We start from the raw sequence: 19,772 nt of genomic DNA, 5'->3' as shown, positions 1-19,772 counted from the left end.
ATTTTCAGGGATTGACTCACACACTTCAGTGGTGTTCTTCAATTTTTGACCTTTTGGTGGCGCTGTGATTTGAGATATAATTTCCAGCTACCTGCCTGTTGTCAGTGTTTTATTGTATCTGTTCATTATTAAGGTATCAAACTGTAATAAAGACAGAATATTAAATACTTTAAATGAAGCCCACATTTATATGATAAAATATTTTTCTGTTGGTCTGATGCATTTTCATTTTAAATGTCATGTTTTCATTAAGTGTAAACATAAAATCATCATAATGAACAGAAATAAAGGCTTTCAAACCTTCATCTGTGTAATGTCCTTCACTTTGTGATAAAGTTCCTGAAATAAATGAACTTTTCAGTAATATTCTAATTTTTTGAATGGGTCTGTCTGTTTCACTTCAGGCATTTCACAATAAACCAGACCAACAGGATTTAAGCTGTCTTACATAAATTACTAGTTTGACACAAATTCTGATTTCTGACTGCAATAATATGAATATATTTGGTCTTCAATAACATCTTTGTGGTTTATCTGTTTTTGAGGTTTCATCATTCACCATTCACCAGAGCCAACAGAGGGCGCTGCAGCAGCTAGCAAAGGTTCAGAACACTTCAAACCCTTCTCTTTCTCTTCTTCTTGCCATCCGTCTCTTCATAACAAATGTTTCCGATCTCATTCTCTCAGCGTTTCCACCCCTCGTCTCCTTGTGTTTGCTCTAAAGAGGCGCAGTGTGTTTCCTCACCAGGCGGACGCAGTTGTGCAGCAGCGGCAGAGGGAAGAGGGATTCCAGGGCTAACTCATCCAGACCCGACTCAGACAGACCTGTCAGAACCAAGTAAAGAGATGCATCCTTACATCTGCTCCGGTTTATGGGCTCAACCAATCAGACAACACAGAAAAACATGGAAAACTGTCTCTAGTGTGTATTTCTATACAGCAGAGGGAAACAACAACCATTATGTATAAGATGACCACATTTCAGTCTTGATTATGTGCATGAAAATAAAATATATATTGCTGACAATTTTATGCATATTATTGTGCAATGTTAGGTAATGTGAATGTGACTTTGATGTCAAGACATTAAAGTCAGAATTCTAAGATGAAAGTCAAAACTGAGAAAAAGTTTTAATTTTGAGCTTAAAGTCAGAATTCTCAGAAAAAAGTGAGAATTCTAAGATTAAAGCCAAAATTCTGAGAAATAAGACAGAAATCTGAATATTAAAGTCAGAACATAAACATTTATTACATTTTTTTTTCAGTGGCCTTAATCCTCTTCTGTAGAGAATTAGAGAAAATGAACTATTACTATTTAAACTTGTGGAGCCAGTTATGGTTTTTAATCATATTATGCTGTATGATCTGGACACCCTCAAAAAGAACAGTTCAAAGAAATCCTTCAAACAACCAATATGAGCAAATATAAACATCTGACCGCTGAATTTCATATATCAATTTTCCATTTGTCCAACTGTCGATCGATTGCATAAATGAAGACAACTCAAACACAACAAACCAGATTAATCTATAAAATGTTTTCAAACATGTTGGCTCTGTGCTGAGGGCCTTTAATGCAATAACAGTAATCTAAAGAAGAAATGTTGCACATGTGCTTAATTAAATAGCTCTTCAATAGCTGCAATGAGAGAAACATGAGATATTTCTGGATGTATGCATGGGTTTAAAAAGATCTGCCGTCCTAAAATGTCCTGGTAGATTGTTGACGTTAAATAAAACAAAACATTTCCACTCTTCAGAACTTTCTCACATGACTGATTTAATTTGAACTTTGATTCAATGAAGACTAAGCTTCAACCAATCATAGTGCTTCTTTGGCCAACATGTCCAGGCTCAATTGTCTTTTATGTGCTGTTGCTCGGGGAGACGAGTCTGCTACATCGGTTCAAATGCATCCAAAAAACAAAAACAAACAAAAAAACACCCAGATCCTTTAATCCACCAAATGGCTTCAGTGAGCAGTGATCACAGCTCTGATGCCATGTTGGCTGAGTGATGCTGGATGGGCAGGCTGAGGCTGCCAGGCTTGTACCTTTGAGACGGATGGTGATAAACTGGCTGAGGGGCTTTCTGACCAGATCCCAGGGAGATAAAGGCAGTTCCTGACCAGGTAACCACTCGGTGTCTCCTGGAAGATACAAAAAGGACATGGGGATGGAAGGAAGGATGCAGGAAGTACATGACTTCAAGGACTGCTCACAAATACTGTCATAAAAAGTTGGGCAAAGCAACCAATGGGGATAAAATAATGGCAAACATGCAGCCAAATAAGCACCGTTATATTTAGTAAATTACATTATGCATTTTGGTGCTGAATAAAAGCACCTTTTGAGAATAACAACCTCTAAAGCTGCTGAAGGTCATTTTTATTATCATTATTCATTAAAGCTATCCCCTCAGGATGGAAGCACATTGGAGTAGCTCTGTACTTTCATTATTTCATTTCCCTTTGGGATCAATAAAGTTTTTTTTATTTGAATTTTATTTTAAATTTTTTTTGTTTTTTTACTTATTTGGCAAAACTATGTCCCAATGAGAGTAAAATATGAGTCAGACAATCTGTGAAAAAAATCAAGCTACTCTAACTTCTCCCTGTTGATCTACTGCCATCTGCAGAAATGCACCAGCCCCAGTCAGAAACAACCAATCAGAGCCAGGAGGAGGGGCTTAGTGCTGCCAATCAAACTTGTGTACGAGCTCCTCATAACCTCCCCCTCAAAGATGGCACTAGGTCCAAACAGGTGTCTTGCACAGCTGAATGGTTGTCGTGGAGACTAGAAGGTTTATCAAACATGCATGAAAGAATCAAGGCAGCACTCCTTGATGAGGGAACAACATTACAACAAGACCTAAAGCTCCAAAAAGGTTTTTTTTTTTACATAGTAATGCTTCTTTAATACATTTAATCCAATGATAATACAAAATAACAGTATTTCATATGGAACCACATCTCAGCAGCAAGGTGTGTGAAGGATCTGTTGCATTCAGGTGTAAAGAGCAGTTCTTTAACATTTGGTCTCTGAAGACATTGCTATGGGGAAATAAAAAGGCCAGTAATCTGCAGACGTGTTGGCAGATCAGCCAGAGACCAAGTACTCTGACCAGCTCTTTGCTTTGTCCTGAGGTTGTAAATCCTGCTCAGGGATTTGGAAGGCTGATGTTCACGCACTGGATTAGTCTCATTTTCAGATGAAAGCTTATTAAACTACTGCTGCAGTTTTCTAACACCCACAGCAGAAACAGCCTATACTTGTCTTCTTTTCTGTGGAAAGTGCAGCTTGAGTGGGCTGCCACAAGCACTGCTGCCAGATCGGCAGGTAACAAACTGGGCGACTGCTTCTTCATCTTCTATTCAACCTAAGCTCGTGATCAAGTGTGACTTTATTCAGGACAAAATGATCACAAACTGGAATAAACCGACAAATCAAAGCAACCTTCTGGAGTTTATAGTTAGATGTTTCTTGTTTTCCAAAACCTAAAATTAGCAATTTAACCCCTTAACCCGCACCGGAACTCCCACGTGTCGTTTTTCCATTGTATTTTCCGGCGGTGAGATTTAAGGGTTTAAACTCAGCCGGTGTCCATTATGACACTTTTATTGGGCAGCCTAGAGGCCCTGCTTTTGATTGACACTGCATTCGACCAATAATGTTATGAAATGGCTTTTCCTGAGCCAATAATATCCAGAGAGTGACTTGAGCTCGTTTTGACATGCCTGTATTCTCTCTGGAATATTTCTGACTGGTCAACTAAGAGACTAAATCTAACGCTCTATGCACCCTCATGCATAACGGTGTTTACAGGACTTTTTCTCACCAACGGCTCTGAGGGCCACGGAGAGACACGTTGTCAGAACATGTCAAAACTGGATGTATTTCTTCAGCAGAACTTCACAACTCACGGGAGTGGATGATTATGGCCATAAGAGTGCTGACACGTTTCGGATTTGAGAATACCGGAAACCTTTAGTCGTCAGCTGCTGCGGTCAGAGCGAGGGGGGTAGAGCGTACCGAAGAGCGAGAATGGGGGGCTGAGGGAATGGTGGTGCGGGAGGAATGGGGCTTGGGGGTTCGAAGAAGAAGGAGGGGGGCCCGGGTGGGGTAGGGGGTCAAAGGAGAGATGGTGGGGGGCGGGGCTAGAGTACCGTTAAATGCTGGGGGAGCGGCGGGCAGACGGATGGACAGAGTATTGCAAGAAGAGGAAGGAGGTCTGACTGTACGCTAACCCCCCTACCCCTCAATTACGTTATTTTATTTTTGATTATTTATTTATACTTAATTATAAGTAATTTCCACTATAAGTAATGTTGTGTCTACCAGAGGATTCCTCTGGTCATTATCTTTCATTAGAGCCTCATGACTGTATGTTGAAGCACTGAGGAGATACAGTCATTTGAAGTTAGTATGTCAGGTGTTGGAGACTCCAAATGGAGACTCCAAATGGCAGCCATTTTTGGTGATTTAGGTGGTGAGGGTTAAGGGGTTAATAATTTTAAGTTGATATGTATATCAAATTAAGTTGAAGGATGAAGAAGAAAGTTGTGAGAAAAAGAAGAAATGTTTGTAGAGCGGGTACCGATCAGGATGGAGGAGATGCTGGCAGGAGTGAGGCCCAGCAGGGAGCGCTGTGCGTCCTCTCCACAGAGGATCTGGAGGTGAGAAATGAACATGCTGCTGAGGGCAGCACTCAGTTGGGCCCAACACGTGCCGCGGTCCACCGTCAGTCTGCCCAGCGCCGTCTGGCTGCAGGAGAGAACCTTGGCCTCCTCCTCGTCCTCCACAGCCCCCATAGGACACATGGGGCCGATTTCTACAGCCGAACACTGCAGCAGCACCAGTACCCGGTACGAATCTTTGGAGGGGTGGAAGAGAGAGCAGTGAGCTGTAGCATAAAGGGATGATAAGCTGAATGTCTGCTAAATTTTTTCACATGTTGTCATGTTAAACACCACGGTTAAATGAAGAGGTGCACCGATTGCAGTTTCCCAGCTGATCTTTAAAAACCGCCAGTTTCGATTTATTTTTCCAACCTTACAGTAGCTGCGTTTCCATTACAAACCTATGCAAAACTTAGTCAATATTCTGCTAATGTGGGGGGAAACAGTTTCGAAATTGTGGTATTTCCATTAAATAAGAAGCACAATTAAAATCACATGTGAATACGTTTGTTCATGTGATAAGTCATTAAGTCATTAAAAAGCATCCTGTGCCATCATCCTCTTCCCACTTCCTGTTGTCTTTTTTGGGGAGTTTCCATTGCAGTTTTGCAAAATAAATTTTGAAATGACAAGAAAAAACGCCTCATCCTAGAGCCAAAACGTTTTATCAAAAAAATACAAAATTGTTGTGTTGGAAACGCAGCTCATGTCAAGTGTTATCAGGTTACGATGCACCTTCAATGTTCCAATTTTAGATCAGTGGATAAATTTGGTTTCTCACGCAAGTATCGGCTGATCACCCAAAATAAAGGAAATCAGGGCTGATCGATCAGCCGGCAGACTGATTGGTGCACTCCTAGTTCAATGCATTTTATTGGGATTGTATGTGATAGACCAACACAATGTAAAGGATAATGGTGAAGCGGAAGGCAAGGAAATAGTCTTAACAAATGTGCAGTGAAGTTTCTTGATCCATTTGTCACGCAAAAAAGAAAAAAAAAGTTAACAGCAAGACACAGCCACCAAAGAGCTTGAGCGGCCATGACAACGCTCTGCTGTAAATATGGAGATTCACAGCTCAGGTGGGACAATCTGTTGACAAGATAATTACTTGTTTTCTTGTCAACACATATCCCTGATTTGTGGGGTATTATTTGTGAATACCCCACAAACTAGGTATTTTTTGAAAATACCCAACAGCCATTGATGTGAAGATTGGTAATGCTAAATATAAGGCAATGCTAGAAGAAAACCTGTTAAAGGTTGCATAGGTTCACCAGACGTGGAGGTTCATTTTTTCAGCAGGACAACAACCTGGACTTTCAGAAAGACCTCCAGCTCAATAGTAAGATCAAACCAGTGACCCAGTCAAACTCCACTCTGCTCACTGGGAAGACTCTCATTTAAAGGTCTGAAGAGTATCAAAGACTTGGCAGTTGATGTTCAACAAAATCAATAAGCATAGATTATTTTTCTTAACATCAGTATCAAGTTTTTAGGAAGGTGGAAGAAGACCAAGCATTGCATCTGGAAGTGCTTTACGGTTTCCCTTGTTACTAGTCGTTAAATGGAGTAATTTCTTTTATTCAGAAAGCTTAGAAACACCTCAAAGACAAATCACCAACACAACATCCCCACAGTCCACTCTACCTTTTTCCACTGCAGCCAATAACGTCATGGTGTGTATGTTTCCTGCACAGGGAGAGACGTTACAGGACGATTGGCTATGCAAATGATAAACCTCTCATGGATCAGCTGCTGATCACAGCATGTCTCATAGTTTACTTATATTTATTGCAATAAAATATCCGTACTGCAATATGAGATATTTTTTGCTGATTGGTAAGAAAGCCACATGGTTGTATTGATAGTTGATCGAGTGAAAATCAGAGAAAATCTCAGCAGTGAATGTAAAGAAATGAAATGCAAAGAGAAGTTGTGTGCATGTATGCAGACTCGGGCTATGTTCACAGTGCAGCTCTTGATGCTTCACTCCCATTTTTTGCCGATATCTTTTTTTTTGAGCAGTCATTTATACTACTACATAAATCCAGCCGCAATGAGATTTCTGTGTGAATGGATTAGCGCCCCAAAGCAATCCGTAAGAGCAGAGGAAAAACGTAGACGTCTCGCAGCGGCGTCTCTGTACAGCGGTTATACACAAGCCGTCAACACATACCCCTGATTTTTATTATGTACGGATGTGGCAAAAATAAAATTTTTGGGGAGGCAGTGGTGAAGTGATTGGAATTGGGTTGTTTAGTGAAAAAAATGCATTTGGGCAAAATAATACAAATTGTGTCACATTCACCAGCTGTGTGAATGCAGCCTTAGGTTTGTCTGAAAATTAAAGAGTTTTTTTTTTTTTACTAAAGAACGTATTCAATACAGCGATATTAGAAACCTTCACATCACAGTCATGAACTCATTCTGCTTTTTACTACACATATTTTAATTTGCTTTTTTAGCTTAATTTTGAATAATCTATAGATGTGGCGTTCAATAAGTTTTTAAGTGCTCATTAAGCTGTGCAGCCTCCTCACCTCCCTCCTTGATATGAAGGCCCAATTCATTTAAAATTGAACAGTTTTCAAAGATTTCAAATGACAAAAAGAAAGTTATAGTAGCAATAGTTCTAAATAGCTGATATAGCTTCATGCTCTACACACCTTGTGAAAGAAAGAACATTTTAACTTCCTACAGTGTTCCTGCTCTCAGCAGCAGGTTTAAAATAATAAAATGTCTGATAAAACATGTTCTCAGGACTTAATCAAGTTTGACTATGCAAACCTGACATGGCATGAAGAAAAATAAAATAATTATGAACACAATGGCCCTATTAAAGCACAAGTAAGAAAAGAAATACTCACCAAGGTTTTCCAACAGATCCTTGCAGTCGTCTGTTGCCACATCATGAATAGTGCGATTACACTTATCCCTCCGCTCAATGTCCTGCTCAATGTGGCTGCACAACACCTCCAGACACTCCTGCACGTATACACACACACACACACACACAGACACCCCCGCACATGCACACAGACACCGATAAATTATATGAGTGCAAGACAAAAGCTGTCTCTCTTTCAAGTAACCGTAATTTGAATAAGATTAAGTGTGCAGACTGATTCTTAATTCATATTCCATGCAGTCTGGTGAATGTTGTCCTCTAAGGACAGAAACTCCACTAGCTGCTGGTGTGGAGATGGAGCAGGTGAATGATTCTCAGTGGATTTACTCAGGAGAAGAAGAAAAGGTTTATGGACCGGATTAAAATAAAATAAGTATGGACAGATTTATCACATATAATATGGACTGAGAATACTGAACATGGTGGTATAAATAGTATGTGAACATGTATTACTGTCATAAAGCTGGTGTCACTCTGTTCATAATCGTACCACATGTTCTGGAGAATCTAAAAACAAGTTAATGAGAGGTTCTAAATGAACAAGAAATGAAATGAATTTTGTGAAATATTATGTCTGTTTTATCTACAGATAATGTATTAGGATGAAAGGTATGAAGTTTGAGCTAGGGATGCAGCAATCCGCTTTTTTCACCTCCAATACTTAAAATGTTGCTTTTTTTTAAAAACATAGGCATGTACTGAATTACAAATTTATTTGATATCTGCACCCGTACAGACACTTAAATACACCAATAGTTTCACTTGTAGAAACAACACAACTTTAATTTGTTCAGTCAGCCACTTATGGAGTAGAACACCCAACAAAAAATAGAAATAATAAAGAAAGTGAAAATGACAAAAACAAAAAGTTGACTACTTTGGTCAAACATGCAAAAATAAACTGCATCAAATCGTTCAAACTGTTCAGAAAGTGCAATTAGTAATTATAAATGTCAAGTTTCTGCTAGGTTTAATTTGCTGTGCAATCCCCACTTGAAAAGGATAGTTTCTACTGTGGAACATAACTGGATTTCACCCAAGGAGTCTTCATTTTAGTTAGTCCATCTTTATTTTTACGTGATGGTCTCATAATTTTTAGTCTTCCAACCACATAGGTGAAAAACCTCAAAACAAGCAGAAACACATCTATTACAATCTGAAATTAACAAGATAAATTTATACCCCTTTAAACCATTTAATCCCAAAGTATAATAAATAGCAAATATTTTATACTAAAATTCAACACCAATAAATAAATTAGCATATTTATCAACATTTACTTTCATAGTCAAACATTCTGACCAACAATTAAAAAAGAAAAAAATCTTTTTTCACTTTCCGATCGGCGATCGGCCAGAAAACTGAACTTTTTCTGAAATCGGTGCAGCCTTTGTTGCTGGGTGTGGGTCTAGTCGTTGTAGCTGAGTGAATCCCGTTTTACCTTGAGGCCCAGGGCGGCAGCCATGTGTGCTGGGGTCCAGCCGTCACTGTTGGCCTGGTTCAGGAGGGCGGCGGACAGGGCCGATCCGTCCAGTGTGTCAGGGGGGTCGCCGTGGTGCAGCAGGAGACGGAGGGCGTCCACGTGTCCGGAGCGGACAGCAGCATGCAGCGTTGTGCAGCCGTCCTGTGCAGAGGTCATGTTTGAGTTAAATGAGATGTAGCGTATTAACATAATGACCATATAGCTGTCTGTCTACCATGTCAATTTGTCTCATATATTATCACTTTTGATCAAATAGTCTATCTGGTTATTAATCTGAAGTGATTTCTTTCGTTATGGACTAATCTATTTTTCAGCTCTGAGTTTATTTTCAACTAGGGCTGTTGTAAATGGATATTTTAGTAATCCAGTAATCTATCGATTATTCTTATGATTAATCGAGTAATTGGATAAAAAAAAGATAAAATAAAACATTGGTAAAATATCTATACCCCAGCTTTTGGTTTCTGTATCCATATTTAGTGAGTTTAATAGATGAACTCTCACCTTGCCCAGACATATATAGCTTTTGTGTTCATGTTAGCGACGGGATTTGACACCTTTGTTCGTCACACTCAGAAACTCATCTACCAGCTATGTACTGTCACGATGCGCTCCAGACCGCCACCCATTTGTTCAGATCGGAATGATATGAAATACATTTTCCGGTTCGTCTGTAAGACTACACTTACGTTAATCATCTAATGCTCAGCTGCCTGCAGTGTTCAGTCTATCAGCTCACCTGTATAAATACACCTTCATCGCTCGCAGTTTGCTCTGAACTGCCACCAGGCAGCAGCTCTGGGAGGAGAAAAGCTGCCGTACTCCAGGCATCGCGCCAGTCATTTTAAGGATGCTTATTGGTCCCCCAAAAACGATGAAGACCCGGACATTATCATGAATCAATAAAATTCTCCCAGGCTGAACTTGAAAACTGGACATTGTGCTGCTAACACTTAGCTTTCGTCAATAACTCAGGCGGAAGTGAGAGCGCTGTGCAAAGCAAAGTGATAACCCGGCCGGAACTCAGTACAGTAAATAATAAAATATAACTTAATAAAGCTTCGAGGCAGATAATTTTCCTCGAGGAATTTTAATAATCAAGGTATTCGAATCACTCAAGGAATCGTTTCAGTCCTATTTTCAACCAGAGATAAGAATCCTTCATCAGATACAACAAACAAAATCCCAATGAGTTACCAACTGTTCTAAATTTATTATCAATAAGATGTATATATAGATTTAAAAATCATAAATTAAATTACAATCACATTTCCTGATCAGAAATATGAGCAATATATAAAACTGATGTAATAAAATATTTCTACTGAGACTACTCAGCATTGATTAAGCTAAAAAAACTGGGGAAAAAAGCTCAGAGTCTTTTATTAAATTCTACAGAATTTTCCTGAAATCTCTTTTGAAACTATCTCCACTTTACTCTGATATCTAACCTGGTTCCTATCCAAAATAAAAAAAGCAGAGTGCCGTAGAAAATTCTTCACGGAAACATTACGTTTTTAATGAAATGTCATGTGAACGTGTCATGTTCCGTGTTTTTCTGTGTATTTATTTCGAGTTTTCTGTGCCTCTGTGTTGTCCTGTTCTCCCCTCGATTACTCCCAGGTGTTTCTCGTTCCCTAATTACCTCCTTTGTATTTAGTGTCACCTGTGTGTCTGTGTCTTCGTTGGGTCCTCGTCTAATGTGCGTTCTGTCTTTCGTGTTGTCCAGTCGTGTTTGCTACCGGCGTCGAGCCCTGGCTTCCGCTCGGCCGTGCTGCCCGTTGCTGGGCTGTGTTTTTTCTTGATTAAAATCAATCATTGATCTTACCTGGGTCTGCTGCATCTGCCTCACCACCTCTCACCACCAAATCGTGACAGAACGGGTATTCTGAGAACGTTCAGAATGTGATATTTACTATTTGCCCTGACTTTGTTTCAATGTAACTTCTCACTTGAAAGAATTAAGTTTCTGCTAGTTTTTTCAGAGATCAGCTTCTTGTTTTTAGCACCCCCTACTATTTACTTGGCACCGTTGCTCCAGCTCCCTAACCTGCTAACTGGTTTAAATTCCCTCTAAAACATTTACATGTGGAGTAATAAACACACTGAGTCCATAGCGCCTTGTAAAAGTTTTTACAACCCATTAACACATTATCCAATTAAACGTGAGTAAATTCATTTTTGTCCATGTTTTTGCATAATTGTGCTTCTGTACAACAACAACGAAGCATTCTGATCCTGATTCTGTAAGAAGTGTCAGTCCTTCATAAAAAAAATCCCAATAAATTACATTGAAGTTTGTGGCTGAACAGCTTTAAAATGTGGAAGCAGTCAACAGGGTGAAAATAATTTAGCCAGTAGAATTTGCTGTGCTTTAAGGATGACGTGTTGATTAAAACAGTCAGGTGGAGTCAAGGTTTCCATTTGGAACTTCGTTTGGGACGCATAATTTTGATGTAGCAGGAGAAAAACAAGGGGATAAACATTAAAACACACATAGCTTTCCACACTTAGCCTCTCGTCTCAGCATCAGTAGCACTCTGTCAGAACAACTGCCTTCAATCACAGTTTCTAGCTTTCTAGAACATTTCACACTAATTTCAGACTGTAGTGATTACTATTTGAATGTTAAATTATTGTTTTTAAACAAAAAATAAAAAATCGGCCAACATATTTGTTTAGGCTTAAAATATGTTTGTGCTTTGGAGGTCGAATATGTTACAGAGCACAGCAGGAACAGCATGAATATAGAACAAAGAAAGTAACTAAATATAGGGGCTCATCGCATGCTGCCACAGCAACTCACAGAGCTCTTATGGTTACCATGGAGACACAGAAAGCCTGTATATCAATGGGCTAACGCAATTCAGACGACCGAACCCTGGAGACTACTTAAAATCCTTTGTGTGGAGCGAGTGAGTATGAAACAAAGAGTGTTACTACGTAGCAACAAGCAGTCAGGAGAGAGGATGGGTAATCTGAACCCCCCCAAAAAGAGAAACTAAACAAAAAAATGAGAATACAATATAATAATAATATTAATAATATCAAATGATAACACTTTGATGGGTTGTGAATAAGACTGTCATGACACCGTAATAAACATGACATAACACCTGTCATGAACATGAGTAAGACTTCATGAATATTTATGACTGTTGTCATAAAGTGTCATTGGGTAAATCATAACACTTTTAATACAAAGTTGACATTATTCAAAAATGTCTTTCTTATGACAACTTGAGATTAACCAAGACATCATGATCTGTCATAAATTTGTTATAAAAGTGATTAAACTTTAAAAATTCTGTAGCTTTATGTTATTAAAGCTAAAGTTTAATCAGTAATATTTTTATTAAAAAAATGTATGGCTTACTTACTTCATGAATATGTAAGTCTTCATGAAGTCTTCATGACTGTTATGACGGTGTCATGACAGTCTTATTCACAACCCGTCAAATAAAGTGTTACCTATCAAATTTTGTTATTCAGAGGAAAGTTTTTTCAGTTGTACTAGAAACCACATAATGAACCTCGCAAGTCACAACAGAATGGCAAAGGAAGCCTTACTGTGGTGGGGAGTGAGCGATTGGCCCCTGCGGTCAGTAGAGCCTGAGCGCAGTCCAGGTTTCCTGCCTCGCAGGCCAGAAACAGGGGAGTTTGGCCCTGGGCCGCCACCGGGTCCATGGCGGCTCTGGACGCCAGCAGAACCTCCACGCAGCTGCAGGGACAACAGCCACGTTAACAAAACTCCTCACGTCACGTTTTAAGATATTATAATTAATAACAGGTATCAAGTTTCTGGAGAATATCGTTGGCTGGCTCAGTCACAGTTCTATGGATTTAAACCCTGATCCGTAGGGCTCATTTATCCCAACAGGTTTCTACTTTTTAGAAGATTTAAGTCAACATGTAAAAAATAATCAATTGTGAATTATTTTGAAAATGCATGAGATATCATTAAGATATAACTATGTATTTATGTTTTTAAAAAACTCTGCTATTACCTCTAGCAACATAGCACGTTTTTGTGATGTAAAACATAAAATCATGGTGAATATTTTCTGAGATTTTCCCAACTTTGATGTTACCTATCACCTGTATGACTTCACTCAAAAACTAACTGAAATTATGTTTGGGGAAAATAAAAAAAATACACAGCTCTGGAAAAAATTAGGAGACCACTTAAAATGTTCAGCTTCTCTGATTTTACTTTTTATAGGTATATGTTTGAGTAAAATGAATGTTGCTCTAGTCTCACCAGAAAAAACCTTCACAGAATTTACGAGATTAAGTTGGCCCACCATGACAAAATTTAAAACTGGTGATAAATTTTTTTTAAAGCCAACCTACATTTTTCAAAATGAATTAAGACTTTTGTAAGACATGGAAACCCTGTTAAAATACGCCCAGATCACTATGATGCTTCAACAACCATAACCAGGTTGCTCTAAATCATTAATAATCATAATGTTGATGAGTCAAACCCGCTCTTTGACAGGAGAATAAACTAATCTCAGGTATGTGGTATGAGTTTTGCTTGGTAGTGCCACAAAATAAAAAGAGTGGAACATGGACAGTTCTTTCACCAACAACAAACACTGTTACCATGAGAACCAGACATTTGTACAGAGTGTGCAACATTAATAATTTGCAGGCTTAGAATGGGAAACTGTTCATGAGACTCCTGGACTATGAGTCTAAATCAAATGTCAAGTATTTGTATTTCTGACGAACGTGTGACTCAAATCCAAGTTACAGACTTGAGTCCCTCACTCCACTGACACACAGGTCCTTGCCAAAAGAAAACTTAGATGACAATACCATTTCTGGTAATCATTTGAGATATCTGTTCTAGTTTATTTTCCGTATTTAAACTTAATCAAACAGAGAAGAGTACACAGTTCAGCCTTTTAGTAGTAGTAGAGAAAAATGCCTGAGAAAAACAAGCTGCTCTGTTCACAGTGCCACTTAGTGATAACTAAGGTATAACTAGTGAGCATTACTGAGTAAACTGTTAGAGTGTGTGGGTGTGCGGGCGTGTGCGAGTGCGTGTGTGTGACCAGGACTTGAGAAGGGGAGGTGGTGTTGAACATCCCTCCTCTATAAATACTATGGTGATCGGATGTTACAGCGCTGCACAAACCCGAGCCCAGCCGGCCTCAAGTCTTGGCGGCTGACGGAGCTTGGTTGAAACTTGAAAGGCGTTTTTAACAAACTTTTAAACACCACTGCATCATGTGTGTGTTTATGTGGGCAACCAGAAGCAACAATATTTGCACTGTAATTACATACATCTCACCAGAAACACAAACATTTAGGTCAGCACCGAACATCAGAGACATGTCTAATAACAACTGATGATATCAGATCTTCATTTACTTAAATAAACGACTGAGGCAGCATTGAAATATGGGTCAAACTAAAAATGGAAAACCTCTTCCTGCATGCAGAGATTTCCATTTCTATAAACCTTTTATAGAAGGTTCATGTCATAAGAGGTTTCTGGGTGCACTGAAAAGGAGGGTTGGTAATAATTCAAAGGGCAGAACGGAACGAAAGGAAAGTAGAAGCAGGAAAAGAACAAATAAAGAAGCAAACAGAGAGAAAGACATTGGAAAGCAAGATGGAGAGAAACCTTTGGAAGAGTTTTGAGGGAGTCAAAACAATTCCTACCAGATAAGGGGGGACAAGATAGGAGAAGAAACCTTACATTTGTGTAACACTATTTTCGCCATTTTTGTTGCTTTTGGCAACACCTTAATTTTTTCAAGAGCCATACTTAGTGAACAGTAACTGATCGATAATCTTGATCTTCTAGAGACTTCGTGCTTTTTAAGTGATACACTTTTTGGCTCTGACCTTTATGAGATATAATAAATTCACATTAACTTTGTGAGATTCCATGTGCCAAGTGGTGATAGCTCTTTTTGTTAAGAATCTAACCCATCTAATTTCTTCAACCTATCCAGTCTTCAACGTCATAGTTAGGGATGAACCGATCCATTTTTCCACTTCTGATACCGATATTGATATCAATATCAGAGGTTTGGTATCGATTGATAACGATCCAAAGCGGAATGACTTAAAACGTTTTGGTGACATAAATATATTGAATTGTAAATTAATTTGATAACTCTGCACAAATACAGCACACTTAGATACACCAATAGCTTTACAAGCTTGGTCAAACATAAAAACAAATTGAATTTGTTCAGTCAGTGAAGTTAGGAGTATAACAGCCAATGTAACTTATCCTTGGCCAAAAACGTAAAAATAAACTGTAACAAACCCTTCAAATTGTTCAGAAAGTTAAAATACAAATTCTAAATACAATGTAATAAACCATGATGTTGCTCAGAGCACAAAGCATAGAGTTAGACAGAATAGATCTGCCCTTATGGATCAGGCACATTGTTACAATACCAAATCTAGAATTTTTTTCAATATTGGAACAGATACAGATATCAGCATCTCATCATAGACAACTATTTTAAAGACATCAGCTAGGAATTAAATCAGTCATTTTGATTATGATTAACTAATTGTTATCAAATGATTCATAATAAGTACACAGAATGACAGATATGGGTCTGTCCTTTGCAGAAGCGTTTAAATGAGTCCCACCTGGCGTGGCCGTGGGCGGCAGCCAAGTGTAAGGGTGTGAATCCATTTTCATCCAAAATGTCAGCAGGCAGCCCTGCAGACAGCAGGAGCTTCACACACTCTGAACGGGAGAAGAGCAGAGGTGGAGGAGAGGTGATGTAGCAACTGGCTCGAAACCAGTAGAGGCACCCACACTTACACAAAAAAACACAAGCCAGAAGACATAAAGTTATTACATGTATAAATATTTCATGCAATTCATTATGCACATAAAAGTCAAAATGTGAAATGAACTTTGCTTTGTAAATAGACTTACACATAAGTGTTGTCACATAAGTTAATATGAAATACTAAAGATGAATCGATGGATTTAAAGTTTGATAGGTTTGGAAAAAATGTGGTTGTGAATTCCAAAGAGAGGAGTGGCAGAACAGCCTGGGAGCCTCAGAGGAAACTCCCTGGGGGCCACAATGCCTGGGGGCCACGGCTCAGATCAGGACAAACCAGAGCAAAGAGCTGCTGGGCCAAAGCTGTGCTGGTTCCATGAAAGTAAGGAAGATCTGACCCAACAGGAAGGGTTCATCGTCCTGTCCCATTTCCTGGCATCAGAACAGGCCTGACCACAGAAAAGCTTCCTGTTTGAATTCTTGTTCTGAATTCTTCCCGAATTTTAAAATACTTTACACATTTTTTTGTACAGACATTTAAATACACCAATAGCTTCACCATCTTGGTCAAACATGGAAAAACAACTTTAATTTGTTCAGGCAGTGCAGTTAGGAGTAGAACAGCCAATGTAACATAAATAATAAAGAAACTGAAAGTGGCAAAAACAATGGGGTGACTATCTTGCTCAAACATAAAAAAATAAATTGCAACAAAAGTTCCTTCAAATGGTTCAGAAAGTGCAATTAGGAATTCTAAATATACTATAAAATAAATAATAAAGCATGATGTCACTCAGAGAACATAGCATAAAATTACACTGAATAGATCTTATCTTATGGATGGGGCATATTGTCTCTGATACCCAATCTAGACTAGTTTTCCATATTGGGGTACAGATATCAATATTGGATTGAGGCATCTATAAGCAAAAACATCTATTTTAAAGAATATTAATGCAAGACAGAATGAGGTTTGTCTGATTTCTTTGTCCCTCAGGTTCTAGACACATTCATGAATCAATGATGACCAAACATGTCTGCCTAGAAACCAGCAGCAAAGAGGACGCAAAGATCTTCAAAGGAGTTCATCTCTCGGTTCTTGTAGTTTGTGTTTGTCAGATGAATGAGCGTGTAATGTTTGCTGATGTTACATCTCCCACATGACAGCCCTGCATTCTCCTTTACAATCTAACAGCAGCAGACATAATGGGATCAGCCACAGCTCATGCAGTTACCAGCGTCACATCAGTCCACCTCTGTCTGATCTCTGCATGTAAACGTAGCGGCCGTACAGGCCCACCTCCGGCTGGACCGTTCATTTCTTCTATCAGTTATTTCTATAATATCAGCCCATCAATTTAAATCACCAATAAATAAATTACAATGTTACATTTTATATACCCAAAAGGGTTTATATTAAACATTTTACACAGTGATATAGTTGTTACAACCTTTGCTTAATGTAAAAGTTACATTAACTTTGTTAATGCAAGAACTACAGTATGTTCTTGCTTTGTTTTCCAATCAAGATGAAGAAATCTATGGTGTAATTATTATGTGTATATTAGGTGTATTATTATTTGTCTCCTCTTTTTGGTGTGCTCTACTTTAACTCCAAGCAAACTGAATGAGCAAACTTCCAAAATCACCAGCTTTCAACAAAAGATTACAAGATTGACTTACCCGTTTGTCCATTCTGAGCAGCAGCAAACAAGGAAGAAGTTTGGTTGTAACTGAGGTGGAAGTTTGGGTCAAGAAGATTGGGCAAAGTTTCCAAAGTAGTGGTAGAGGCGATGTCAGTGAGTGAGGTGATAGGAGTGATACTTATGGTGGTTCCGTTCGAGTCTGGTTGGTTAAGCAGCATTGACAATAAAGTGACATTTCCCTGGGAAGCAGCTTGGAGGAGCAGGAGGGGCCTACTGTCCAGGGCAGCAGGCCCACCGCTACTTAGAGAGGAGACTATGGAGGGACACCAGCCTGCAGGGTGGAGGGAGGAGGAGGAGGAGGACAGGTTAAACTAGGACGAGGAAGACCAGGAGTGAGACTAGAAGTGCTGAGCAAGGGAGAGCAAGGGCATGAGAAGGTGGAAGGGAAGGAGAAAATGTTCAGTTTTCACACACACTTTACAGAGCAAGCTCCTACGTAAACATTTCAGGGCAAAACCAGAAGCATCACATTCATCAGTCTAACAAGTGGGCAGGCAAACATTGTTCAAACCAACTATTGAACAGTCAAACAAGTTCAATAACAACAAAAAGGCAACTTGGAAAAATGCAAAGCATAGTAACAAAAACATAAAATTAACAATATTTCATGCGCATGGAACTGCATGTCCTAGTGATGAAGGATCAGACGCCAAGATAAAACTCCATAATCCAAAACTTGATCCTAGATTTGATTGTAATTTTATCAAGGTAATTAATTTTAATGTTAGAAACAGATATGGTTCAACTTTTGCAGGTAAAGTTAAGGTTCCCCTGATGAAATCATACAAAACACTAAATATCAATAAAATACACAAATCAAACTTAGTGGAGATTATGTCTTTGTCTTTTGGGGACAGTAAAAGTATAAAAAGTTTCTGTAGAACTATTACGTTTTGTGTGATGTCATCAGGAGGGCTAATAACTCTGACCAATAGAGAAACTTTAAAGACTAATAAACTCTCCTGTTTTTGTTGTTCCGTCAACAGGTGATTTTCAACAAGTGCTTGAAAATCTATATTGAAACGCTTAGGATTTATTCACTAAAAATCTTTGCATTGTAAAAAATTATATAACTTTTTCCTGATTACACTTACATAAAGCCAATGCAAACCATTTTTTAGTGCTAGCAGATGAGAACGGTCTGTATACAGCTGTAGTACATCTAATAAAAGACAATGTGACAGCAGCAAAATACAAAGGCAAAGACAAAATACAAACAGCATACAAATTTCAGGAATATGTTAATCACTTAGCAACATTGATAAAAATCACAAAATTCCTGAAAAACATAATCGTAACTTGTTAGGGGAAAATGACACATTTTATGTAAAATTATTTCAACAACACAGACAGAAAAATGTTAGAAAATACTTTTGCTGTTTAGCGAATAGACACTTTTACAATAGTGTTAAAAACAACAACTAATACTGCTACTTCATTCAAAACTGAGTTAGAAACATATCGACTAAATCTATTATGATTAAGTCCGCTTATTGCAAAGATTTTGTAGTGTTTTTTCCCACTGTTTAATGTATGTGTTATCAGTGAGCTTGTATCTGGTTGGTGAGCTTAAGAAGAAGCTACTTGCTTGATTGTCACACAACTTAAGATCTGTTGCGCAAATCCAATTAATGCTGATTCAGAACTTATTTGAAGATTTAATTTTACATTTTGCTCAAAGCAACCAAATCTGGCAAAGTCAAAGTAAATAAAGTATCTTGCAAAAGTAATCATACATCTTTAGATTTTTCAGTTTTTTCTGCTACAAACTCACTTTTGTGCATATTTTTACAAATTTATATCGCCAATCAACAAAAAGTAGCAGATAGATGCTAAGTGGAAGGAACATTTCACATGGTTTTCACAGGTTTTTGTTACAAATAAAAACCTTAAAAATGTCATATTTCGCTCCTGAGTCAATTCTTGGACTCATTAACCCTGACTGGCTGTGTTAGCCCTGCTGGAGAAAGGTATCCACCAGCATAAGGTGCAGGGCAATCAGATAATTTCTTGTTGTTAGGATGGGCTGCCTAATGTAAAAACTGCTCCTTAAAATGTTTAAAACTTTGGGATACAGTGAACCCTCGTTTTTCGCGGGGTTGCGTTCTGAAAAGAACCCGTGATAGGCAAAATCCGTGAAGTAGTTACCTTTATTTTTTACAATTATTATACAACATAATTAAATACTCTACATTGAAACCAAAGAACAAAACCTGTTTTC

General features: G+C 38.4%; 1 protein-coding gene across 4 annotated transcripts in view; it reads right to left on the bottom strand.

The window, feature by feature from the left end:
• The window catches only part of cttnbp2 (cortactin binding protein 2), a 105,973-nt gene that overhangs the window by 13,503 nt on the left and 72,698 nt on the right, over window positions 1-19,772 (bottom strand). For 2 of the 4 annotated variants that reach the window (XM_028013715.1, XM_028013716.1), the window contains exons 5-13: window positions 17,529-17,822; window positions 15,700-15,799; window positions 12,643-12,793; window positions 9,031-9,213; window positions 7,549-7,666; window positions 6,329-6,370; window positions 4,597-4,872; window positions 2,054-2,149; window positions 746-825 (exon numbers count right to left, since the gene is read on the bottom strand). In XM_028013715.1, the coding sequence (XP_027869516.1) occupies window positions 746-825; window positions 2,054-2,149; window positions 4,597-4,872; window positions 6,329-6,370; window positions 7,549-7,666; window positions 9,031-9,213; window positions 12,643-12,793; window positions 15,700-15,799; window positions 17,529-17,822 (1,340 nt within the window). The remainder of the gene's footprint in view (window positions 1-745; window positions 826-2,053; window positions 2,150-4,596; window positions 4,873-6,328; window positions 6,371-7,548; window positions 7,667-9,030; window positions 9,214-12,642; window positions 12,794-15,699; window positions 15,800-17,528; window positions 17,823-19,772) is intronic. The other 2 variants (XM_028013717.1, XM_028013718.1) reach the window with 2 other exon arrangements.

The sequence above is a fragment of the Xiphophorus couchianus genome, chromosome 4 (assembly GCF_001444195.1).
Source record: "Xiphophorus couchianus chromosome 4, X_couchianus-1.0, whole genome shotgun sequence".
NCBI lineage: Eukaryota > Metazoa > Chordata > Actinopteri > Cyprinodontiformes > Poeciliidae > Xiphophorus > Xiphophorus couchianus.
This window is presented reverse-complemented; position numbering and strand designations above follow the sequence as displayed.